The sequence below is a fragment of the Fimicolochytrium jonesii genome, assembly GCF_025526975.1.
Source record: "Fimicolochytrium jonesii strain JEL569 chromosome Unknown EV422scaffold_9, whole genome shotgun sequence".
Taxonomy (NCBI): Eukaryota; Fungi; Chytridiomycota; class Chytridiomycetes; order Spizellomycetales; family Powellomycetaceae; genus Fimicolochytrium; species Fimicolochytrium jonesii.
The window spans coordinates 324,189-348,488 of record NW_026515676.1 but is presented as its reverse complement, the minus strand read 5'-3'; the positions used below and the strand labels follow the sequence as shown (position 1 = coordinate 348,488).

The 24,300-nt window shown below is 56.1% G+C and overlaps 8 protein-coding genes across 8 annotated transcripts; 5 read left to right on the top strand and 3 right to left on the bottom strand.

The window, feature by feature from the left end:
- Window positions 1-7,488: 7,488 nt before the first annotated feature.
- Window positions 7,489-9,206, top strand: EV422DRAFT_526817 (uncharacterized protein). Its single transcript, XM_053070174.1, has one exon. The coding sequence runs from the start codon at window positions 7,703-7,705 to the stop codon at window positions 9,059-9,061; it is 1,359 nt and encodes a 452-aa protein (XP_052926245.1). The 5' UTR covers window positions 7,489-7,702; the 3' UTR covers window positions 9,062-9,206.
- A 15-nt stretch (window positions 9,207-9,221) lies between these two features.
- EV422DRAFT_526815 (uncharacterized protein) lies at window positions 9,222-9,816 on the bottom strand. The gene has a single exon (XM_053070173.1). The coding sequence runs from the start codon at window positions 9,698-9,700 to the stop codon at window positions 9,404-9,406; it is 297 nt and encodes a 98-aa protein (XP_052926244.1). The 5' UTR covers window positions 9,701-9,816; the 3' UTR covers window positions 9,222-9,403.
- A 359-nt stretch (window positions 9,817-10,175) lies between these two features.
- EV422DRAFT_578038 (uncharacterized protein) lies at window positions 10,176-11,232 on the top strand (the record flags this gene model as incomplete). The annotated part of the gene is made up of 2 exons (XM_053073276.1): window positions 10,176-10,519; window positions 10,746-11,232. 2 exons carry the CDS (start codon window positions 10,176-10,178, stop codon window positions 11,230-11,232), a joined length of 831 nt encoding a protein of 276 aa, XP_052926243.1.
- Window positions 11,233-11,556: 324 nt separating this feature from the next.
- On the top strand, window positions 11,557-12,994 carry EV422DRAFT_430468 (uncharacterized protein). The gene is made up of 4 exons (XM_053067165.1): window positions 11,557-11,984; window positions 12,056-12,216; window positions 12,285-12,418; window positions 12,524-12,994. The coding sequence occupies exons 1-4, from the start codon at window positions 11,881-11,883 to the stop codon at window positions 12,863-12,865; spliced, it is 741 nt and encodes a 246-aa protein (XP_052926242.1). The 5' UTR covers window positions 11,557-11,880; the 3' UTR covers window positions 12,866-12,994.
- Window positions 12,995-15,302: 2,308 nt separating this feature from the next.
- EV422DRAFT_505850 (uncharacterized protein) lies at window positions 15,303-16,034 on the top strand (the record flags this gene model as incomplete). The annotated part of the gene is made up of 4 exons (XM_053068517.1): window positions 15,303-15,349; window positions 15,427-15,495; window positions 15,610-15,688; window positions 15,759-16,034. The coding sequence occupies 4 exons, from the start codon at window positions 15,303-15,305 to the stop codon at window positions 16,032-16,034; spliced, it is 471 nt and encodes a 156-aa protein (XP_052926241.1).
- Window positions 16,035-16,506: 472 nt separating this feature from the next.
- EV422DRAFT_578034 (pyridoxal phosphate-dependent transferase) lies at window positions 16,507-19,286 on the bottom strand (the record flags this gene model as incomplete). Its single annotated transcript, XM_053073275.1, has 2 exons — window positions 16,760-19,286; window positions 16,507-16,545 (listed from the first exon to the last, which is right to left on the bottom strand). Exons 1-2 carry the CDS (start codon window positions 19,082-19,084, stop codon window positions 16,507-16,509), a joined length of 2,364 nt encoding a protein of 787 aa, XP_052926240.1. The 5' UTR covers window positions 19,085-19,286.
- Window positions 19,287-19,475: 189 nt separating this feature from the next.
- On the top strand, window positions 19,476-22,838 carry EV422DRAFT_615109 (pyridoxal phosphate-dependent transferase; the record flags this gene model as incomplete). The annotated part of the gene is made up of 6 exons (XM_053073941.1): window positions 19,476-19,616; window positions 19,691-19,773; window positions 19,880-19,967; window positions 20,044-21,227; window positions 21,299-22,034; window positions 22,152-22,838. The coding sequence occupies 6 exons, from the start codon at window positions 19,476-19,478 to the stop codon at window positions 22,419-22,421; spliced, it is 2,502 nt and encodes an 833-aa protein (XP_052926239.1). The 3' UTR covers window positions 22,422-22,838.
- Window positions 22,807-24,098, bottom strand: EV422DRAFT_430358 (uncharacterized protein). Its single transcript, XM_053067164.1, has 3 exons — window positions 23,373-24,098; window positions 23,111-23,265; window positions 22,807-23,016 (listed from the first exon to the last, which is right to left on the bottom strand). Exons 1-3 carry the CDS (start codon window positions 23,901-23,903, stop codon window positions 22,935-22,937), a joined length of 768 nt encoding a protein of 255 aa, XP_052926238.1. The 5' UTR covers window positions 23,904-24,098; the 3' UTR covers window positions 22,807-22,934.
- Between the last annotated feature and the right edge of the window lie 202 nt (window positions 24,099-24,300).

The following is a 24,300-nucleotide window of genomic DNA, read 5'->3' as shown; positions in this document are numbered from 1 at the left end:
TGCTCACCCTGACCCAGAGAAGCCCTTCGTCGTCGAAACTGACACCTCCGACTTCGCTCTTGGCGCAGTTCTCCTCCAACCTGACCAGGACAATCAGCTCCACCCCGTGGTCTTCCACTCTCGCAAATTCACGGCCGAAGAGATCAACTACGAGCTCTACGACAAGGAACTTCTGGCCATCCAAGACTCCTTTGCCCAGTGGCGACACCATCTCATTGGCGCCCGTCACAAGATCACCGTTTACTCCGACCATAAAAACCTTCAGTACTTCATGACCAACCGCACCCTGAACCGCCGCCAAGCCCGCTGGTCGATATTCTTCTCGGATTTTGACTTTGTCATTACCTATCGCCCCGGTTCCCAGCAGCACCAAGCCGATGCCCTCTCCCGACGCTCCGAACATGAGCTAAAAGAGGGGGAAGAAGCGTTCCGCTCCCAGGCAACCACAATTTTGACTCCCGAACGCCTTCGACTCGCCGCGGCCTACCTCACACCCATGGATACCACGCTGCTTGACAAGATTAAGGCCGCCCAGGCCTCTGATCCCCTCGCTAAGACCATTCGTGAAAAGCTCAAGATACCCCTCGCCCAACGAACCGAGGAAACCCAAGATTGTATCAAGCGGTTCTCAGATGAAGATGGGATCCTGCTGCACGATATCCTGGTTTATGTCCCCACCAACAAGCTCCGAGCTGAAGTCTGCCATGACATGCACAATACACCCCTAGCCGGCCACTTTGGGATGTCCAAGACGCTCGAACTCGCCTCCCGCAACTACTGGTGGCCCAGCCAGTGGCGCTTCGTCAAGGCCTACGTCAAGTCCTGCGATACCTGTAGCCAAGCGAAATCCATTCGACGCAAACCATATGGTCTACTCCAGCCCAACAGTATCCCTACCCGCCCTTGGGGATCTTGGTCCCTGGACTTTATCACCAGTCTGCCTCCCATGGACGGGTACAACTCCATCCTGAACGTCAACTGTCGCCTCACCAAGATGGCCCACTTCATCGCCTGCAGCGAGTCAGAATCCGCCGAATCCACCGCCGACCTAGTCTTCCACAACATCATCCGTCTCCACGGCCTCCCCGACGACGTCATCTCTGACCGAGGACCCCAGTTTAAGTCCCGGTTCTGGCGTCGACTTCTCGAACTCCTTGGGGCAAAAGCCAACCTCTCCTCGGCCTTCCACCCCCAGAGCAATGGCCAGACGGAACGCACCAACCAGATCCTGGAGCAGTATCTCCGATGCTTTTGCAACCACCAACAGGACAACTGGAAACAGCTTCTGTCGTCCGCCGAGTTTGCCTACAACAACACCCACCAGTCCGCCTCCCAGACCACCCCCTTCTACGCCAACAAGGGTCTCCACCCCCGCTTCAGTTTCGCAGCCTCTGCTACCTCCGAATCCGTCAACCCCGCCGCTGAAGCCCGCGCTAAACAAATCAGGGAAGTCCATGAACAGCTCGCCCTCGAGCTCAAGGAAGCCCAAGATCAGATGAAGCGCTACGCCGACGCTAAATGAATTCCTGGACCGGACTTCAAGCCTGGCAACCATGTCTGGCTCCTCCGCAAAAACCTCCAGACAGCCCGGCCCTCTCAGAAACTCGACCATCGCAAGATCAGGCCATTCCCCATTGTTGAAAAAATCAATCCCGTCGCCTACCGGCTCAAGCTCCCGCCTACGTACAAAATCCACGATGTCTTCCATGTCTCGCTCCTCGAACCCCGCTTCACTATCCCCGAACGACACGAACCCGAACCCGCGCCCCCAGAGACCGTTGAGGGTCAAGAAGAGTGGGTTGTCGAAGCCATCCTTGACTCTCGCATCCATTGTCGTCGCCTTCAGTACTTGGTCAAATGGCAGGGCTGGCCTGACTCCGAGAACACCTGGGAGCCCGTGGAACACCTCACCCATACCGACGCACTCCTCCAGGACTTCCACAGCGCGTACCCCAACAAGCCTTCCTCTGTCCCCGTAGCACCTCCTCTGCGGCCACACCAAACTCGACGCCGCTGCCGCCGCCGCTAAAGAGAGGGGTGATGTTATGGACGACGCGCCCATACCATAAGCTTACCTACTGACAGCCGCCAATGTCAACCGCCAAATGTCAAACGCCAATGTCAATGTCAATGTCAGTGTCAATGTCAGTGTCAATGACAATGTCAATGCCACTCCCCCTCTCTCCTCTCATTTTGCCAATCCTCTTGCAATATCACCACTCCTCCTCTCTCGAACATGAGCTAAAAGAGGGGGAAGAAGCGTTCCGCTCCCAGGCAACCACAATTTTGACTCCCGAACGCCTTCGACTCGCCGCGGCCTACCTCACACCCATGGATACCACGCTGCTTGACAAGATTAAGGCCGCCCAGGCCTCTGATCCCCTCGCTAAGACCATTCGTGAAAAGCTCAAGATACCCCTCGCCCAACGAACCGAGGAAACCCAAGATCGTATCAAGCGGTTCTCAGATGAAGATGGGGTCCTGCTGCACGATAACCTTGTCTATGTCCCCACCAATGAGCTCCAAGCTGAAGTCTGCCACAACATGCACGATACACCCCTAGCCGGCCACTTTGGGATGTCCAAGACGCTCGAACTCGCCTCCCGCAACTACTGGTGGCCCAGCCAGTGGCGCTTCGTCAAGGCCTATGTCAAGTCCTGGGATATCTGTAGCCAAGCGAAATCCAGTCAACACAAACCGTACGGCCTACTCCAGCCCAACAGTATTCCTACCCGCCCTTGGGGATCTTGGTCCCTGGACTTTATCACCGGTCTGCCTCCCATTGATGGGTACGACTCCATCCTGAACGTCAACTGTCGCCTCACCAAGATGGCCCACTTCATCGCCTGCAGCGAGTCAGAATCCGCTGAATCCACCGCCGACCTGGTCTTCCACAATACAGGGTACCAGGGCCTATGCGAGCTGTTATGGACGATGCGCCCATACCATAAGCTTACCTACTGACAGCCGCCAATGTCAACCACCAATGTCAAATGCCAATGTCAATGTCAATGTCAGTGTCAATGTCAGTGTCAATGTCAATGTCAATGCCACTCCCCCTCTCTCCTCTCATTTCGCCAATCCTCCCGCAATATCGCCGCTCCTCCTCTCTCCTCTCATTTTGCCAATCCCCCCTCGGCTTCTCCACATCCCCCACTACATCTCCATAGCCAGCAGCTGTAGCAATGCTCTCTACGCTCGCCGCGCCCGCTCTAGGAGCATAGCTGGCGCCCCCCTCAGTCCCCTCTTGTTGTTGGTGTTCTTTGATCTGCTGGGTTGTCTATCTACAAATAGCCGGCCTCTCTTTGTCCATTCCCTTCCTCCCCAGCAGATCAACACCAGGTCTTCTCATCTACTGATCTAGTCCTTGTTTCTTGTTTCGCCAATACAATCTCTTGTCGCCTATCGCTCTCGCTCTGTCTTCTCTACTTCGCTTCCGCCTCAGTCGTCGAGATCATAACACGAGCGGGCAAGCAAGGTGTCAGGGCTCATGCGGACGGGTATGCCATACCAAGGCCTAGGATGCGGGCGGGTACAGGGTACCAGGGCCTATGCGAGCGGGCAAGCGAGGTGTCAGGGCTCATGCGGGCGGGTATGCAATCCCAAGGCCTCGGATGCGAGCGGGTGCGAGGCACCAGGGCTCAGGACGATCGGTGAAGTACCAAAGGGAAACGCTCCCAAGAGATCAAATTCAACGAAATATATACAAGAAAGAAGAACGACGACGCCAGGCTAAATACCAGCCTGTTTGGCGAAAGACCATTGGCAACGTGTGCCGTGGCAGGCAGTCCCCATGCCACAACGCAGCGGGATGAACTGCTGGACGTTCATCTGGCTAGACGGAGCGCATCACGTCAGTGGCGGGACCTGTCGAAAATTCACGACTGTTGTACTTACGCACGGACATGCCCCATACACTGGATGTGGTCGCAGGGGAAGACCTGCACGTCCTGGGCCAGACAATCGCAGTCGGGCCACACACAGGTGCAGGGTAGCGCCTGGCAGAAGAGCGGCGCTTCACACTCCTCCCCGAAACCGTCAACGTAGCCGCACGTGAACTCCCCGACAGGCGTGTTGGGAAGAGACGTGAGCTGTCAGTCACCTCACGGGAACCACCCATGACATGCGGTTCCTTACGGTGTCATCACAGAGCGGGAGGATGCAAGGCCGGTATATAACATGCTGGCACGCCGAGGGGAACATCTTGCGGGCGCGGTAAGTGTTGCAGTTCCAACACGTAGGTCGGGCCGGTGGAGCCGGGGGCTCCGGGGTACTGTCCGCGTGCACCTTGGGGGTGTCCTGAGATAGAATTGGTCAAACCACGTAAGTTCGGTCAATTGGGCAACCTCCGTGGACTCACCACTCACTGTCGCTTGAGAGCCTTCTTTAGGCTGTCGCCTTTGGTGGGGCCCTCCCCTACTTTCTTCTTCCCCGATGACGGGCCGGCAGCAGTGGGCTTGGCAGGAGGAGCTACGCTGGCCATAGTGAAGAGGGGAACGGCGACGGTGAGAGGTTACGAGATTGGGGGTAAGAAATGTAAGTCCGGAGACTGGCGGGAAGGTGCCGAGGGGACTACTGCCTTCCTTTTATATGCCGCAGCAACAAGGACCATAGCGCCCCATGACCAGCTGCGGCCGAATCATCTCTACCTCATATCGGCGTGGACTTGATTGCCATCGTGGTGACCACCGGTGCCCCCAGCCGCTCCAATAGAGCCATGCGCACTCCTCATGGCCGACACCTGTGTCAGCTGCACATCGAGGAACAGCGGGGAGCGACTGACAGGTGCGGTCGGTGTCGGAGTGACACTTGGCTCTAAGGGGGGTGTAATGAGGTGCTGCAGGTGTCACCTTAGTGTGGGGAAGCGCGTAGGGCATGAGATCACGTGTAGCATAGATTATATTGGAGTTCTACGCTCTGGGGTGACTCCCGAAGGGAAGAAAAGCCTTCGGGCGGCGCCCCGAGAGGTAGAAACTCTAGAATTCTTTCAATACATCGAAGCGGAGGCAGAGCTTGCCTCTGACAACAGACCTAGCATTATTACAATATGCCAGCTATCGTTCCCGTTGAACGACCAGCTCCCCTACCTATGAGTACAAAACGGCATACCGACGGAAAATCAAAGGCGCCCCAGAAGCGTGCACGTATGATGAAGGCTACGACGCCAAAAGAGGCTACAACGCCAAGAGCTGCAATGCCACAAGTGGCTACACCCGCAAACAACGATGGGGACGCCCATGCAGTTGAAAGCGATGGGGACACCCATGCAGGCCTAAATACGGCAAATTTTGTCAGTTTGGATGAAACGGAGGCTAGAAAAACGCCAATCACAGAGGTTCCTTGCCATCACATCGCATCCGCGTGTCTGCTAGCCACAGCGCTGGATGACCCAGATCCCAGGAGCGTCGCAGAAGCAATGAAACGCCCGGACTGGCGGAGATGGAAACAAGCAATTGACAAAGAGCTGAATTCTTTGCGAAAAAGAGAGGTATTTGACAAAGTTGAAGAATGTCCTTCTGACATTGTTCCCGTTGGCCACAGATTTGTTCCAGTGCGAAAAAGAAACGCAGATGGATCAGTCTCCCGCTATAAAGCCCATCTTGTTGCCCAAGGGTTCACGCAGACGTATGGTATCAATTATGAGCATACATACTCACCGGTGATGGACGCAATCATGTTTCGATTCCTCATCAGCTACGCTACTCAACACCTCTTGAAGATGCATCAACTCGATGTCATTACCGCGTATCTTTACGGCGACCTCGATAAAGTCATCTACATGAAATCCCCACTGCCGACGAAAGGACTGCGTTTAGCGTGCGTAAAATTGAAGAAATCGTTCTACGGATTAAAGCAATCAGGACGCATATGGTACCAACAACTCTGAGGTATTCAGCATACCTCATATCCCTCCGTTTCGTCAACGAGGACATCACTCCCTGTCTATTCATCAAAAGCAACCCCAAGACGGGAGAATTCGTCATCATTGCAGTTTATGTCAACGATCTCAATATGGTTGGCATTGACGCAGCTATCCAGAGCGATATTTCCCACCTCAAGACCGAATACGAGATGAAGGATCTCGGGCGGACATCATACTGCCTCAGATTAGAGCTCCTTCACACCCAAAACGGTATTCTTCTACATCAAACGGGATATACGAACAATATCATTAAACGATTCGGCATGGAAAACGCTCATCCGCGCAAAACGCGCTTACCTCAACGAAGTACAACATGCGAGAAGGATATATATCGACCAAAAGATGACGATGAGGCTGTCCTAGATGCCGATACACCGTATGCCGCCGCCATAGGAGCGTTGATGTACCTTGCCAACTGCACGCGTCCAGATATATCCTTCGCCGTCCACTGTCTTGCCCGCTCGACGAAAGAACCGACACAACGACACTGGATGGGTGTGAAAAACATTCTGCGGTATCTAAAAGGAACCAGCGACCTCGGTCTATTCTACGAGAAAAAGGAGAACAAGGCTTTGGTTGGCTACTCCGACGCCGGATACCTCTCAGATCCACATACCGCAAAATTGCAAACTGGATACGTTTTTCTTCACGGCGGAACCGCAATATGTCACCGATCCACGAAACAACCCGTCGTCGCAACATCCTCAAACCACGCTGAACCATCGCCCTACATGAAGCAACCCGGGAAGCCATTTGGTTGCGGATGATGATCAACCATGTGGAATCTACGACGAGAAGAGGCGACACCTGCCATGAACGAACAATGATATTCGAAGATAACTCCCCATGCATCATCCAAATCGCCAACGGCTTCATTAAAGGCAACAGAACCAAGCACATCGAGCCCAAAGTTTATGCCTATATCCGTCAAGAGAATGCGAAAACAATGAACGTCACTCAGATCAATACGCACGACAACGTTGCGGATATATTTACCAAGTCACTCGATGAAAACAAACACTGGAAGTTTGTTCACGCTCTAGGATTGCGCCGAAAAGCCGATGTTGCCTGATACGACGATGCGCTCTTTTCCTACTCCCAGGATCCATTTTTTTTTCCTCACGGAGGTTTTTACACCTGGGAGAGGTTTTTACCGAGGCATCCACGACTACGATGGCGAAGCGATGACGGAAGTCGAGAGAGCGTACCGCGAGTGCCCAAATCCAGGCTGCACCTCAAGCGATTGGGAAGTCGAGAGAGCGTACCGCGAGTGCCCAAATCCAGGCTGCACCTCAAGCGATTGGGAAGTCGAGAAGAGCGAATCGCGAGGCTGCCCCTATTCCGGGCTGTCTCCATCGATCGCGGAAGTTGAGAGCGGAACGTTCCATGGGATCAGAATGCAGAGCGACTGCGACGATGACTGCGACTGCGACAGTGACTGCGACTGAATTCGATCTGCAGTCTGAGAGGGAGTGTTGTAAACAACCAGTTTCAGCCACAGCTTCCTTTTTATAGTTACCGTACCCCTTTTCTTCTCTGCAGATAGAGAGCTGGTTGTGTGTGTGTGCAGACCGTCCGATCGAATGTCTATAAAACGAGTGGTGTGTGTGAAGGGGAATAAAGTAACGAGTTCCACAACACAAGACGGGATGTGTACCCATACGGCCGCAATGCTACAACTGGATCCAGGAAGCCTTCCACAGGACCGCAAAACGATCATGACCTGCCTCGCCATGGCAAAGCTGGTATTGGTGGAATCTAGGCGAGTTGCATCGTTAGATGTCGATGTTGGTACAAGGTCTCAAGGTGAGCACTGTTCAAGGACCAGGAGGGCTTTTCTATAGGCGGACGCTTCATTTATGCGATCCCATCAAACACAGGCAGCTCCCACCACCGGCCAAAACCATACGACCGCCCTGCACCCCCCAACCCATCACCACACCCACGACCAGAGGAAACCATTACCACAACGGAAGTCCTCAAGACTATCGCAGGCACCACGGTCCATGTGAAGAAGGAGAAAATCGAGGGGTGGGACGAAATGGTGCGCCGGATTGTGGAATGGGAACGGAATACCCCTGTGCACTGGCAATGCAGCGACGAGCTGGCCACATTCAAAATCACGGGGTGCAGGCATATCTGGAAAGTAACCATGCGGCGTCAATGCCAAACCAAGGCTTGTCCCTGCGAGTAACATCCGCAATGCAAACATGGCTCTTCGGACTATCGGTGGCCGAATTGAGCGCAACGTCGGCCGTTTTGCCTGACTTGTACCATTATTCCGAAGACGAGGAGGTTGCGGAAAAGCGCGCAGTGATGGCAACGACCTTCCTTCACAACAACAATCCCTCCCCAACCGGATACGGGCACTTCTTTCGTATGCAACTTCAAGTGGAGATGGCTTGGGCCTCGGAGCTCAAGACTATTGAGAACGTTGCAGTCCTCTGGGTGACAACGGAAGGTCAAGCGGCTGCCGGACAAACTCGATTGCATGAGACCTTCGGGCCGCGGGGCTTTGTTGATTACGACAATGACCCTCGAGGTCGGTCTCCGAATGACCGGCGACGACAGCGGGTAACCTGGATGAGGGCGCTGAATGGCCGCCGTGTTCGAAACATCGTCGCCACGTGGGGGCTCAAGGAAAAGCTCGCGGCCGAGCGCGCTGAAGACACGGGGAAGGGCAAGCAGTCGGCGCAGGACGACAACGCCGAAGATCTACCCCCAGCCCCACAGACGATCGAAGAACTCGAGTTGTTTAGCGCCAGTCTTCAAACGAGGTTGAAAGACAGAGAGGAGGAGCTGGAGGGGTTATTTGAGTACACGGCGATCAAGCCAACACAGCGATCGGAAGCCTTCACGGACGATCTGACCGCAATACTGGACGCCCTTTTCCTGTACGGAAAGGCGTCGGAGATTCGCAGGCTGAGCCTCTTCAGCTTTTGGGTGTATTGGAAGGGGCTCAGGAAGTCGCTGGAAGACGAATGGCGCTTGGAACACACGCGGATCTGCCAGGCAATCGGGCCGCAAGAACACTGTATCATTATTTGTACCGCATATCAGCGGATGCTCTTCACCACGGTCCTCATCAATCCAGGCCTCCTCGGCTCAGCGACCATCGAGTATTTCTCTGCTCCATGATTACGCACCGTGGCGTACGGAGGCACACACATGAATGGACGTCTTATTGGAGAGGGGCGAAGGGGAGGTGAAGCTGGCATCAAGCGGACTGACTGCTGGTTGCGTTCGGGCTGCGTAGCCGCAGTGGAAAGCGCCCCGCGTCCCCCCCCCCCCCCCCCCCCCGGTCTCCCGTCCCACCTCCCCACCTCAACGTCGTCGCACCCAAGGCTCGCAACAACGACAGCAACGATGATGACAGTGATGAAGCTGAGGATGTGGAGGTGATGAGGGCATCCACATTGGACGAGGATGACGATGAGAGCGACTTAGGGCGGGCAGTTCTCTACTCAGAAACCGAGCGCTTCAGCTGCTATGGTCCTCTGTAAATGTCCGTGTCTGCAAGAGGATCAAAGGTCTGACACAATGTTGACTTGCTCCAGTCTCTATACGGGCAAAGGAGCCAGCATCCCTTGAAGTCTCAGCACTCATGGTCAAGGAGCTGCAGAGAAGCACAATTGCCATGACTCTTGAAAACGACAGAGTGCTCAACAAGTGGCGTAGACTGGGAGCTGCGTGGCGTACGGGCATTGTCAACAACATCAAGACAGCCCGGGCTGCCTGCAATAAGTGTGGGCGCGCCCAGGCGTATCTTGATGCCATCGCTGCCCTCCCGGGCAAACCCGTCGTCCCCTCAACCACCTCCCCGCACCCGCCCAAGCCACCACGCGCCTCACCCTTCACCTCCCGCCCCGCCCTCCCACCATCCCAACCCCCGTCTCCACCGCCCAGCCCCCGTCTCTGCCGCCGCTCCCCCTGTCGCCGCCCCCCAGCCCCCCGTCTCCGCCCCCCAGCCCCCAGTCTCCACCCCCCACCCTCCCGTCGCCGCTGCCGCTCCCACCGCCCCTATCCCCAACCCCCTCGCGATCACCAGCCTCCTTAACCCCGCCCCAATCCCCAACCCCATCCCAATCTCCGCCCTCCTCAACCCTGCCCCCATGCCCACCCGCCCCACCCGCGGCCCACCCGCCCCACCCGCGCCGCCGCCATCGCAGGGGTAGCAGCCGCAGCAGCAGCAGCAGCAGCGCCCACCCCCACGACCGGCGACAAGGACGAGGAGGGGTATGACGCAGCCGAAATGGCGCAAGAGGAGCTGGCCACACTTGAGGAGGAGGAGGGACACTGGCGGGCGTTGGGAAAGCTGGTGAAGGAGACGTGCGGTTCAACCACACGCCAGGCGATGATGGCGCACACTACGCCCCTCTTCGACGCCCACCGAGCGCGCCTGGCAGCTGCGAAGCAGAAGGCAGAGACGGGGCAGGCTTTTACACCCGCCTCCGACGACGCCGATGATGATGACGAGGAGTATATGTCGATGGAGAGCCTCCCACACTCGGAGTCCGTGTTGTCATACGGATCTACATCTGGTGGCGACGAGACAGCGGGCTCCGAGTTGTGGGAGGAGGAGGAATACGCATTTGCGTGAGGGTGAGTTCATCATTGTCTCCGAGACAAACTGTCTCCGCCATCTCCACTGCTCCTGACACACGCTCTCTCGTACCGATTCGTCGTTGACAGTGACCGAGCAAGTCGATGATTTATCACGATTGGAAGATAATAGTGGGGATGATGAAGGGATCAAACCAACGCCCGAAGAGCAACGGTTGTTTTAACAAAGAAGTCCACTTTATTTTTATGCGTGCCCGAGCTACGTCGGAGAGTTCCTTGCATTACAGACAGAGTACAATCGGATGCGATCGGAGATGATCGAGACGCAAGCTGCGGTAGACGCTGCACGACCCACAAGTCCTGCCAAATGTGCATTACAAGAATCCCTGCGACATCAAACTTGGAATGCACAAGCGCCGCTTCCATGTGGAGATCACGTCGAGCTCGCGAAGGTTAAAGATACACTGGAAAAGCAACTTCTGGCAAAAGCGGAACACTCCAAGCTCCGAGTGTCCGAAGCGCTCGGCGTGTACCGGCGAGAAAGAGAGGAGAAGGAGAAACTGGAGGCAACCGTTAATGAACTCAATGCGCATCTCGTGGAGGATTCACAAGAGAAGGACACCGACATAGCGAAATTGGCGGCGCACGTTGCAACTCTCGAGGCCCAAATCGCTGCCATGCGCTCCGACCAGAAGATCAGTGACTTGCTGAAGCGAGCCTTTCGGAGGGCAGAGTTGACCCATTGATCATCCTCGCTTGCTTCCCGTTTTGGTCAATTTGAACGACAAAAGGGGCTTACTTTCAACACCCTGACGGGGGAGGCTATCTTCCAATGGCGAACTTGATCAAAACCATTCAAGACCAAGCGACATTGATCGTCTTATTCCAGTTCGCCGCCTGCACAGCATTGGGAAATACCCCCTCCTCCGACACGTTGAGGATTTATTGGATATCTATGTGCGGAAGTTCACATATGTCCGACCCATCACGTTATCGTCCCAGAGTGTGATGTGTCGGACATGTGTGAACACCGAAGAGGGCATGTCTATCCCAGCTCGGGGTGGAATCAGAGAAAGAAGATGGCGATATGGGGCGTCGGGAGAGGAAGACCGATGTTACGATCTCGCTGGGCCCCTCATCAACCGCGCGGCCGTCCTCAATAGTCTGGATCTGCGTTTCAGCCGCTTCCGTCAGAGGTGTCAAGGGTGGATTACATTCCCCAATATGAGACATTGCCTCCTCGCGAGCTTGCGCATCATACCGGGCATTGGCGAAGTCTCCCACAACACCATCTGCCACAGGGGGTATCAATCCCGTCACGCCCTCCATCTCCTCGGATGATGAAGTGAAAATCGATCAGGCCACACGCGATATCATCAAGGCTCTTTGAGACTATGCGGCGGAAGGGCAGTTACTATGCCTTTTTGATGGTGTCCTTGGCCGGGGTTATCGTCGCACCTGCGAACGTCTACCGGCAGACCGCACAACTCGAAATCTTGTAAGTCCGGTGGTCTACGGGGTTTGGAGTCGCTGTTGTGTGCTTACGAGTAACATCTTTTGCGCTCCCAGATACCTGCACCTTCGCGATCGTTACCCTGATATCCCGAAGCCGGAGAGCAATGAGCCATCGGAAGATCAGGTGGTCCGAGCATCTACACTCGGCGAAGATGAGGACGACGTTGACCTTGGCGAAGAAAATGCAGGAGTCCCCAGAGGTGGCCCATTGGTTGGTAAGTGCGAGATCTATCTCTTGTCAACCTCAACCAAACTGTAGCTTCTGATATACCATCTGCTTTAGATGCTGTGCGTTCAACGGAAAAGAGCAGTATCGAAGTATCCAAAGTATTGGAACATGAACTGCGAGCTGCCCACGCGGCAGCCATCCTAGAAAACGACAGGATCGTCAATCACGCAAACCAGGAGATGTTGCCGGTGAGTGTAGAGTGCCCTCTCACATAAGATATCTTGCAAACTCGCAAGGGTGGTGGGTGGTGACAATTGCACATCTGTAATGCGTTCTCTCTTTTGCCAACCCAGGAACAAGAACAGTCGCTGCGGAAGTATGCTCAAGTATTGGACAACGCAATGGAATCGATCCGTCAGCTCGAGCGAAACGCTGCAGCAGTTGGGAATCCCATTCCGATGACCGCAGAATCCGGTCGGCTAAAAGGAAGGCGGGAACAAATCGAGCAACGGCTTGCCAAATTGCTCAAGTGGGCGGGGACCCCGAGTGAGCGCAAGCTTGAGTGGAACAAGGGTTCCATTACTCAGATTCCTGCCTACAAGAGGATGCTGGAGGACTCAGATATGGAAGGGTTGACAGTTGTCTCTGCTCCACGGTTCGATCTTTACTATAAAAAGGGGCGCCCACACACATGATACACAACTGTTTGCGATACCTGTGACAGAGCTCTATCTTGGCAATGGACACATGACACAGGGTATGGGCACTTCCATTGGAAGGTGATCAGGGCGGGTGACGATGAGCAGGACGACGCATACATTTTGGTAGTCCCATGAGGAAGAGCGGGCTTTCATCGATGAAGAGGTCAAAAAAGCCGAGGACGCTCTCGATAAGGAGAAGAGGGCAATCGCAGAAGCGCTGCAAGCCGGGCGTGGGCAAACGAAAGAGATACTCACAAGCCCCCGCCCACCTGTCGTTTAGGCGTATGTACTTGTATTCTTCTTCTTTGGTAGCGAATGCACATTGATCTTCCTGGCATTACCTTGCATCAGCGACCCATCCTGTCTGTACAAGAAGTAACAAGAAATAGCGATTCATCCCCGCCATACGCAGGAGCACGACTTGCATCCATGCTTTCCGTAAAGAAATCGCATTTAGTCAAGGCTATATGCCCACCCACAATAACAAACCACAGACTCTCAGAAAACTCTACATTAAAACCCAGCTCTTCCCAAGCGCCCACCCTCCGTTTTGCATTGTTGACGCTATATGGAACTCCGCGCAGACAAACGCCCGCTCCGTCGTTCCGGTTGCTGCAATTCCCCGTCGGAAATCTCTCTTGATATTCTTCGACGCCTGCATTCCGTAGCAAAGCCACGTTCGCGGAGACTGCCACATTTCTGCGGTTTGACGCGCAATCCCAAGTAGGCACGGCACAAAAGGGAGAAAAATGAATGCGTTTTTTCTCCTTTCCCCCAGGTTTCGTTTTCGCTTTTGCGACTCGCATTGCGCTGTGTGAGCCGCACAAACGCTTCGTTTCGGGATTGCGTTCATGAATTCAGACCGGAACGACGACCACGGCTGCCGTGGGGGTCTTGCCGGTCTTTCCTTTCAGTCCATCTCTGGGTGGGTTGGTTCACACCTTTGAGTTTGGCACCGGCACCACGTCGCATGCCGACAAATCTCCCTCCGCACCTATAATCGCATGCACAGTGATCCTCACGTCCACGGCCATATTGACGCCGGCAATCCCTTCCTCACCCACCGACCCCTAATTCACCCCCTACTCTTCTTAACAGCATACACAAACCGCTCATCAGCCGTAACAACAAGCTCCTGCCCTCCCAAGCCCACTACCCAAAAAAAAGGAATGAGTCACCCACACCCCATACACCACAAGATAACACCCACAATCTATCTCACCAGTAACGCGCACAAATTCCGACCCTCCGTCCTCGTCGTTCTCCGCAGCGGTTTGCGCGCCCGTTTTGCTCAAGGCGATAGCGTCCCGGACGATCGTGAAGATGTCTTTGGCGGTGGGTGGGTCGTCGGCTAGGTCGCCGGATGCCTGGAGAAACACAAACTTCATCAGTATAACCGTAGCGCAGACCCGGTGGAGGCCCTTTGTATGACTGAAAGCCTTACAGCGAGAGTATTCCCATTCTGCAAGTCAAGCACCAACAGCCCCGTCTGGTCCGCGACTGATTGGGCTAGGGAGGCGAGAGCGGACAGGGCGGATGAGTCTTGGGTGGGGGATGTTGTGGGGTCTTGGGACTGTGCGATGCAAGGAGAGGGTTAACATCTAGGGGCCCAGTTATGCTGGATGTCAGTGTACCTCAGCGGTTGTCATTTTGTGGAGGAGTGATAGTGATGGGAGTCGGGAGTGTCTGCGCAATGGAGAGGTCTTTTCCGGAATCCCACGAGGGCGAGTGCGGGCTGAGTAGCTGGGGAGGAGATGTGACCGAGGTTCGCTCAGGCAGCCTGTGCGACGGATGACCTTTCTTTTCAGCAAGAAGTTGGTTTGGAGTGTGAAAAAAGAAGGGCGGCGACGAGGGCAGGGCGACTGACGGCATCGGTGACTCACACTCTCTTATGTCAGCAGCTCCCGTCTTCCCGTCTCCGAAGGCGCTGTCAATTGGCGGCAACAGGGAGCTTTAACTACATGCAATGATTTGAGCGACGCCCGCAGTCCTATTAATGCAATGCGCTTGGAGATGGGTATCAGGATTGATGTCATAGGTTATGAGTAGGTTAGGCAGAACAGAGAGAAACTACGCAAGAATGTCTCTTCCAACGCCCCACTTTGAGAAACGGCATCTGGGAAAGGGGGTCACGGCTCGTCCATTTGGAGCGTAGCCTCAGTGCCAAACCTCTCTTGACTGTTGGATGGACTCCGTCTGCATTTCATGCAGATATCATGTAACGGATCACCACGTGGGGTTTCTCGAATCTGCCAAAGTTCTCTTTCTCTGTAAAAGTTCGTCCCAGACACACCGCCGTCGCGTTCAAAATAACCTTAAGCGGCGTCTGCGCAGAGTGTGGGAGACTCTTTTTCGGACAGATACCCCTCATCGCAGCGTGAATACTTAACCGACGTCGATCCATATCCTCTGGCTAGCACATCTTGCGGACATGGCATTTGCAGGCTCGCCTTTTGAGGCTGAAGTCGTCAATGAAAGGTAAAGATGGACGCCTGGGTTTCTGCATGCCTTATCCCACCGGCTTTGAATACTCACATGCTGTTTTGCCGCTTTAGGATAGAAGGACGGGGGAAGTACACGTTTCCGGATGGGAATGTTTACATTGGGGAGTTCAAAGACGGCCAGTAGGTACAACCAAGCCGGAAAGTTGGGGCTTGTGGATGCGGGTTGCAGTACTTTCAAGATGTGGGAGTGTCTGACGGCTATTGGATATATCTCCCTGTCGCCTCGTGATGCAGGTTTCACGGAACAGGCACCATCCATTTCACGCACGGCGGCAAATACGACGCATCCTGGGACAACGGGCGCGCGGTCGAGGTACATCCGTGCCCCTGGATCCCGTTAATCCATCCACCACTCTCACAACGTACATCCCCTCTCCCACTAGGGCACCTACACATTCCACGACGGCCTAACCTACACCCCCACCACCTGGGACTACTGCACGCCCCCCGACCGCCGTTTCTACTCCGAGCGCGTGAACGGGTTCCTCCCCGGCGAGCCGCAGCTGAGCAACGACGTGAATGGGCCGCGGGAGATTCCTGCTGATACGTTTGATGTGGGCGATGGGTATTACGATCCGAAGGATGAGGTGATTAGGGGTTATGGGGGGGAGGTGATGAGGGTGCCGGAGGAGGAGGAGAGGGAGTGGGTTGTTGGGTGAGTACTGGGGTGATGTTGTTTATGTGGGAGAGATGGATGTTAACGTTAATGTTTTCTTTGTAGACACTGTCGCGTTGGGGGACGGCCGAAAGCGACTGTGAAGGGGGGTTGGATGCCTCTGAGTGAACTTGTCGCATGATATCACTTGAATGAATAAAAGCTACTTTGAGTCGACCACATCGACATCCGCGTAGGGGCCCGATGTTTGTTGTGGGGAGAGTTGCTGTCTTCCAACAGAAGGTCAGCCATAGATAGATTGGGTTCTGACACACCGCCGAGATCATGGAGACCGTCTGCAGGTGGGTTGACTTGCCAGCCTGAGTGAGGTTGAGAGACGCTGGTGCTGCGTCCCCCTCTTGAGGATTCGGGCATCTCGAAGGCGAAGCAACAGGTGAGATTTTCCGGGACACAACTAATCTCATATTCCTTACGTGGCGGACCCCTACTACCAGACAACTTCCCTCTTGAATTACCTACAGTAAGTGCCGCAAGTCCACCCCACGCTCCTTGCACTACGGTCGACAAGTCGCAAGTCACCCATCTCGGCGTATCTCCGCCCAAAAATGCAACACACATCCAAAAATCTACATATCTTTCAAAGAACTCTACTCTACACCCATTGGCCTACTCCCCGACCTCCACCACATCCCCCACCCGTAGAAACCCACCCGCTCTAACCCCACCCAACACCCCAAAACAGACCCCAAAACCCTCTATCCTCCTCACCCTCCCCAATGTGCTATACGGCTCCCTCCCCACGGCGCCCTCATTATCCACATTCACAATCGCGCAGCGCGTGCAGTGGGCCGTAACCCCAATTTCCACCTTGTGCTGATTCGGATTCGTGATGTGTAATGTTTTGTTGAGGAAGGCGTCTTCGCCCCATGCCGCGACGCCGCTGAGGATGATATTCGCCCGCATCGCCGCGGGTGTCACCGACCCCTTTGCCCGTACGGCAGCGGGGAGTTGGGCGTGTAGGGTGTCGAAGGAGGCGCGGGTGGTAATGAGCAAGGGCGAGGTGTTTGCGAACGATTTTTGGTGTTGTGTCGTCGCCGACTCGGATCGTTGTGGCGGTGATATACTGGAAGACCTCATAAGCCGACACTCCACCCCCAAAAACGTTGAGAAATACCCATCCACATCCCCCTTGCCTTGCATGATCCCCCCAACCCGCCGCGTACAAACCCCCACCTCTCCCGTCCTCTCTCCACTCTCGCACAACGCAATCTCCACCCCCCGCTCCTCGCCGGCGTTGACAGTCATAACACCCTTCACTAGGTCGATATCCAAGATGCGGATATTCGCCATCGCGGGGAATCGTTTGAGTGTCAAGGGGGTGTTGTGTGCGTCGACGAGGGCGAAGGCGCGGTCGAGGTGGAGACCTGTTGGGGTTAAGGGCCAGGAGGGCGGGGAGAAGGGGGCGCAGGATTTGATGGGGTAGAGGTGGAGGGAGGTTATTGTTATTTTCAACGACGGCGGCGTGGTGGGTGAGGGTGTCGGCGGTGTGGAGAGGTAGTAGGTGGTGAGGAACTGTATCCAATTCTCAACATCCCCAAAACTCGAACAAGCACCGAACGAAATCCGCAAACACCCAGTGAATGTTCCATCAACGATATCGTACTCGCCTCCACACACGACCCCATGCAGCTCATGATTCCTCCGTACATCCGCGGGAGTCAGGCAAAGATGCTGCTGACACGCTCCCGGGTTACAAAAACACCCGGCGCGTAAATGTATCCCTTGCACGGCCGCGAGTCGTAGCACGGAGGTCGGGCTGATGGGTGCGCCGGTGGGTGTGAGGAGGTTGAAGCAGAGGATGGGGCCCTGGGACCTGCCCAGGGTAGGTGGGGACTCGTAGATGACGCACAAGGGTGTGGTGGTATGTGGGTGTGTGAGTTGGGACATGTGGGTGCGTGTGAAGTCGCGGAGGCAGAGGGCGTGTGTGCCGATGCGGGTAATCCCGCCGAGTGTGGATTCGATGAAAGTGAAACCGTGAGCGAGGGCGAGGATTTGGAGGAAAGGGAGGGTGCCGTCTTCGAAACGGGCTGCCACATCCTGTTTCGGTTCGTGCCAGGAAGCGGAATGTGGATCGTCCGATACGCTGATGGCGCTTACCGTCCCGCCGCCGAAATAAGATTTGTTTAGCAGGTGAGCGACGGATCGCCGGATGATGAGCGCGCCGAGACCGGTTGGGAAGCCAAAGATTTTGTAGAAGGAGAGGATGGTGAAGTCGGCTGGGTGCGCTGTGAGGTCAAGGGAGGAGGTGGAGAGGTAGGAGGCCGCGTCGAGGAGGGTTAGGAAGGGGAGGGTGTTGGTGTTGTGGCGACGGCGGCGGAACTTGGTGACCCAGTTGAGGGGGTACCGGGTGCCTGTGGCGTTGCATTGGGCGGGGAAGGCGAGGAGGTTGTATTGAGTGGTATCCAAGCGGCGGTGCTCGTCCCCCTCACTCAGTCCATTGGGGGCGTTTAAGAACGCATCGATACTCTCTGCAGTGATAACCCTCGCCCTCCCTTGCCCACCCCTATCCTCCACCACGCTCCGAATCCCCACCACACTCGTATGACTCTCCCTCAAATACCAAAACTCCCCTCCCGCACCTCCCCAATCCACCCCCTCCCCAACAATCCTCGCGGCGTCCGTCGCGCCCTTCGTAAACACCACCGCATACTCCTCCGGATCCGCGTTCAAATACCGCAACACCTGCCCACGGACGGCAGTGATGCGTTCTTGTGTCGCGGACGCTGAGGGGCTGCCGGCGGAGTGCGGGTTGCTGAAGGGGAAGGAGAGGAGGTCGCGGGTGTGCTGGGTGAGGATGGAGGAGGGGTAGGGGGTGGCGCCGGCGTGGTCGAGATAGGTGTGAGAGTGGAGATGGGGGTATTCCGTGGGGAGGAGGTGTTCGATGGTGGAGTTGTAGGAGGCGCTGTGGGTGGCGAGGAAGGAGGTTCGGAGGAGGGATTGGGCGGGTGGTTGTGGGGTGGGAGGAGTGGGTTCTGGTGCTTCTGATTGTTCGGAGGAGGTAAACGAGGAGAAGAGCCACTCGAAAGGGTACATTTGGTCGACGGCCGTTTGCACACTCCCCAAGGTGAGTGATCCTTGGCGGGCAACACAAAACTGTCTGTATTCGGGGAACGACCAGCGCCAACCTTCAGAAGAGACCACTTGCCCTGCTGCTGCCTGAGCGAGTCGAAAAACGCAGGAAACTCCGACGGGCGGATGAGAGCTGAAGGAAAAACGGAACACCTCCCGCCTTGTGTCCGATTGCAATGGAGCGCGTGTGACTTGCCGAGTGTGACATCCACCAGACAGACCCCCCCTTCAACCCCCCCTTTCCTCCCTTGCCGCCCCCTTCAAAACCCCTGTCCACAAAAAGGAGGTACATACATAGCTCCCTGCTCGAGGCTTGCGCCTTGCTCTCCTCTCTCTCCCAAAGTCACCCGCCGCAATGTCCGCCCACGGTCCAGCATCCTTCCGTGCCCTCCTGCCCACCTTCCAGATCTACTCGGCAAACACTGGCGTAGGGAAGACCCTCCTCTCTGCTGCAATATGTCGTGCTGCTGTGAAGGCTCCTAGAGCGGACTTTGAGGTGTGTGGACTGTCCTTTAAGAGTGTTGGATTTCTCTAACAGAGTCTAATAATTGGTTTTCGTTTCTTTGGAAGGCAACGTTGTGTGGAAACCGCAAACGCGAGGTGTTCTATATCAAACCCGTGCAGACGGGATACCCGGAGGATTCGGATGCCAGGTGAGGGATGGGTATTGCAGGAGTTGTTAATGAACTCCGTTTCATGCCGGATTGCTTGGCAGCGAAAGATGTGCGGTTACCAATGTCGTTCTTCTGGTTTCGACAGACATGTAAAGCAGTTCTGCCCTGATGTGCATGCGACCACTCTGTTCACGTACAGGGAGCCGGCGGGGCCGCATCTCTGCGCCGAACGTGTATGCACATGCAGTCGCCATCCGCCCTTCCGTCAGGAACCAAAAAAAATAACAAAAATCTCGAATATCCCCGTAGGAAAACCGCCCAATTTCAGACCTGCAACTCCTGGACGCGACAACCGCCGCCCTCAACACCGCCTACACCCACGCACACACCCTCCGCTCCCCCTCCCTCGCCCTCCTCGAAACCGCCGGCGGCGTTACATCCCCCGTCATGTCCGGCACCCCCCAAGCCAGCGCCTTCCGCCCCCTCCGCCTCCCCTCCCTCCTCATCGGCGACGCCCAGCTCGGCGGCATCTCAACCACCCTCTCCTCCTACGAGTCCCTCCTCCTCCGCGGTTACGACATCGCCGCCGTGCTCCTCTTCGATAACCCCAGATATAACAACCACCTCGCCATCCAACGCCAGATCGATGCCGGCGTTCCCTTGCATGTCTTCCCGCCCCCGCCGCCGATGCCCGTGCCGAAGGACGGCAAGGCGCTCTCGAACGAGGAACGGTTGCGGGACTTTACGGATCTGATGGTGTGGTATGAAGGACTTGGCGTGGCGGATGAGGTTGTCCGTGGGTTACTGGCGCACCATTCGCAGAGGTTGGACCGGTTGGAGCATTTGGCGAAACGAGGGGAGGAAAAGGTGTGGTGGCCGTTTACGCAGCATAGGATGGTTAAGGAGACGACGGTGATCGATTCGGCGTATGGGGATAGTTTTGCGTTGTACAACCCGTTGAAGACGCTTTCCGACAACGATGGGGTTGCTACACCCTCACCCGACGCCCCACCTCCCAACACTCCTCAAAGCGGCGCGCTCGAAACACCCTCCCAAGCCCCCACCGCCGGCTCAATCACACCCGCCTACGACGCCTGCGCCTCTTGGTGGACCCAATCCCTCGGCCACGCCCCGCACAGCCTAACCCTCACCGCGGCACACACATCCGCCCGCTACGGCCACGTCATCTTCCCCGAATGCATCCACGAGCCCGCCTACGCCCTCGCGTCCACCCTCCTCCGCACGGTCGGGAAGGGGTGGGGCGAGAGGGTGTTCTATACGGATAATGGGTCCACGGGCGTGGAGGTGGCATTGAAGGCCGCGCAGAAGGTTGTTGAGAAGCGGTTAGAGAAGGTCGGGAAGGGAGACGTGGGTAGGGAGGCAGGACGGAGGAGGGAGATGAAGGTGGTGGGTATGGAGGGCGGGTATCACGGCGACACGATTGGGGCTATGGATGCGGCGAATCCGAATACATATAATGAGGAGATCAACTGGTAATATGCCCTCGCGTCCTCGCTCACCGTACTGACAACATACTCATACCCCCGTTCATTGTTTTTTTCAGGTACAAACCCCGCGGCCTCTGGTTCACCCCCCCAACCATCACCCTCAAAAACGGGCGCTACACCATCCGTCTCCCGCCCTCCCTCTCGGGCACCTCCAACACCTCCGAAACCTTCCCAACCCTCACCTCCCTCTTCGCCCCCACCCGCTCCCCCGCCCTCGCCACCCTCTACGAACACCACATAACCGCCGCTCTCACCCCCTATCTCTCAGCCGGTAACATCATCGGCTCCGTCCTCCTCGAGCCCCTCCTCCTTGGCGCGGGGGGCATGCAGTTCATCGACCCCCTCTTCCAACGCACCCTGCTCTCTACGGTCTCAGCCCTCACGCTCAAACACTACGGCATCCCCACCCCAACCATCTTTGACGAGGTCTTTGTCGGGTTCCACCGGCTCGGTCTCGGCATCGCGTCCCCCGGGGCCCAACTCCTCGGCCAGGTGCCCGATATCGCGGTGTACGCCAAGAATATGAGTGGGGGGATCGTCCCTGTTTCCGCGACGGTTGTGACGGGGGAGGTTTATGAGAGTTTTTTGGGGGAGAGTAAGAAGGAGGCGATGTTGCATGGGCATAGTTATACGGCGGCGGCGGTGGGGTGCGCGGTTGCGGAGAAGGCTTTGGGGGAGTATGAGGGGTTCATAGAAGGGGTGGTGAAGGGCGACGGTGGGGAGTATGGACAGGGCGAGGAGGGGAGACATGTGTTGCCCGAGACGGTGGGGGGTGGTGTGTGGGATGAGGAGGTGAGTTTTTTTGCGACATGGGTGTCTTCATTGACCACCCCGTGGACTTTATTTGTTTATGGGTGCATGAATTCTAACAAACGCTAACCCCTCCTCCCCTCTCCCCTTCCCACACAGTTCATAACAACCCTCTCCCACCATCCGCGCCTCGACGGCGTCCTCTCCCTCGGCTCCGTCCTCATCCTCGAGCTCTCGACCGCCCAAAAAGGTTACAATTCCACCACCTCGTCCACCTTCATCTCCGCATTGCGGTCCAAGGGCGTGTTTGCGCGGCCGTTGGGGAATGTGGTGTATATCATGGCGCCGCATGTTGCTGTTGTTGATGCGAGTGTGAGGAGGGGGGTTAGGAGGGTTGAGGCGGTTTTGAGGGAGGTGTTGGGGGTGTAGAGGTGGATGAAGATCGTGATTGGTTGATGATTCTTGTCTCTATATGGACGCACAGGAAGCACAGGAAGCACAGGAGGCAGGTGTTTGTTTCGCGGCGTAATGCAAGTTCGTTTCAGAAGTGCGATTCGCGTTGGCTTGTTCCCACCGCATGGAGAGATTGTGTGCGATGATGCGAGTTCGAAGACGGGATTCCAAAAAAGAAAAAGCGAGATGCCAAAACACATTGCCGAACGATGAGTTCCCCAAAAGGTGAACATTGTGTGAAATGGTGTGCCAAAAAAACGTGCATCGGGTCGAGACCGCCATGGAACCGCATCCAGGGGGTTCTTGGCATCTGACTTCCAAAGAAGGGGCCCCAACGCATCTGCAAACTGAGGGGCTTCGTTCCCGTTTCATTCTGGCGTCGCCCATGCGATCGAACGCGATTCGAGTGCATCCAGCTGGAGGGATGAACGCCGGAGAACCAAGAGAACCGAACCCAAAGAGAAACAGATGTCCACAAGCTATCGCATTTTAGGCCTTCCGCCCAGCTTTCTTATGCTCCCCAGGGCTGACCAACGGCTTCTCGGAGGCCCACATGCCGCGCCGTGTCGCCCTACAAATGATTCAACCTTTCCATTCAGCACCACCGCCAAGCAAAGCGACCAAACGCAAGGACAACCATCTCAATCATCCCACCCGTCACCCACCTAGCATGCAACTCCGCCTGCTTAAGCTCCTCGTACATTCCATCGTACTCTGCGCCCGTAGCCGTGTAAAGGACCGCCCATCCTGCTCGCAGCATGTCGACGTTCACGTTGCGTCGGAAGGGAGGAAAGAGGGAGCGTGTCCAGACCATTGAGACCTGGTAAATGGGATGTGTGAGCGATGGAATGCGAACGATTATGAATACGGCTATCGCCTGACGCGACCCGCTTGGGCTCGCCATCGCTCGGGCTCAATCCTACATACCAATCGCCCATACTGATCCCTCCTCAACGGCCTAACAAACACCGTCTTCTCCATGACCCTTTGCTCCAGCCACTGTTTAGCTTCCGCAGAGTACGGCTGAGCCTGCTGCCCGAAATGCGCGGCCTCCGGCGCGTCAACCCCCGCCAATCGCACATGAATCGTCTCGTCCTTCAACTCCTTCTGTGTCGCGGGCACACGAAACCTCAGCACGCGATGCCAGAACGGTCGATGGTACAGCCGGAAGTTATCGTTGTCCCGGACGGAGGTGCACTTTCCGGCGAGGGTGCCTTGGCCCGGTGGGAGCGTAGATGATGATGATGGGGAGGGTTTGGGACCGTTGGGCTTGAACCGGTGCAGTACGTCTGGGGTAACGTATTCGGCGGTTTTGTATCGTTTCCAGGTCCGGGGGTGAAGGGCAAAGTAGAGGAGGGGGGTTGTGAGGAGGGCCGTGATGAGGCCCTGGGGCGTTGCGAAGAATGACGGTGATGGCTCCCTTTTCTTGAAGACGGAGGGGACGAGGGAGTCCTTCATGGCCGCCGTTGCAGTCCCTGATGGCTGGAAGTGTGAGCGGTCGTCGTTGGCAGAGTATATCCGAGTGAAGATGTTGGGTCGTCGTGGGAATCGAGCGACGGCAAGAGCGTCCTCGTAGTTGTCGCTCAAGGCTCAATTGTCAAGGGGGCTGCTTTAACAAGACTTCTCGTAGGAACATCGAGCGCCCACAGCCGTTCCTAGAACCTCCTCGACGACAAGCCTACGCCCACCCAAGCCGCTCTGCCTCGCTCTTCCGCAGGTCCTCCTCAGGGTCCTCCTACGCCTTTCCCCCCCTGTGTCGCCGGTCCAACCAGTCCCACGTCGCCGACTTTCACCGCTTGTCCGAAGATTACCACGCGTTTGCTGGAAAACGTCCTGGACATTGAGCAAATGACTC

Coding starts and splice junctions, on each gene's coding strand:
- EV422DRAFT_526817 (XM_053070174.1), top strand. CDS start 7,703: ATGTCGATGTTGGTACAAGGTCTCAAGGTGAGCACTGTTCAAGGACCA.
- EV422DRAFT_526815 (XM_053070173.1), bottom strand. CDS start 9,700: ATGGCATCAAGATACGCCTGGGCGCGCCCACACTTATTGCAGGCAGCC.
- EV422DRAFT_430468 (XM_053067165.1), top strand. CDS start 11,881: ATGCGGCGGAAGGGCAGTTACTATGCCTTTTTGATGGTGTCCTTGGCC. Junction 11,985..12,055: donor ACCGCACAACTCGAAATCTT/GTAAGTCCGGTG, acceptor TTGCGCTCCCAG/ATACCTGCACCTTCGCGATC. Junction 12,217..12,284: donor CAGAGGTGGCCCATTGGTTG/GTAAGTGCGAGA, acceptor CATCTGCTTTAG/ATGCTGTGCGTTCAACGGAA.
- EV422DRAFT_430358 (XM_053067164.1), bottom strand. CDS start 23,903: ATGAAGGACTCCCTCGTCCCCTCCGTCTTCAAGAAAAGGGAGCCATCA. Junction 23,266..23,372: donor GGGATCAGTATGGGCGATTG/GTATGTAGGATT, acceptor CCCATTTACCAG/GTCTCAATGGTCTGGACACG. Junction 23,017..23,110: donor CAGGCGGAGTTGCATGCTAG/GTGGGTGACGGG, acceptor AATCATTTGTAG/GGCGACACGGCGCGGCATGT.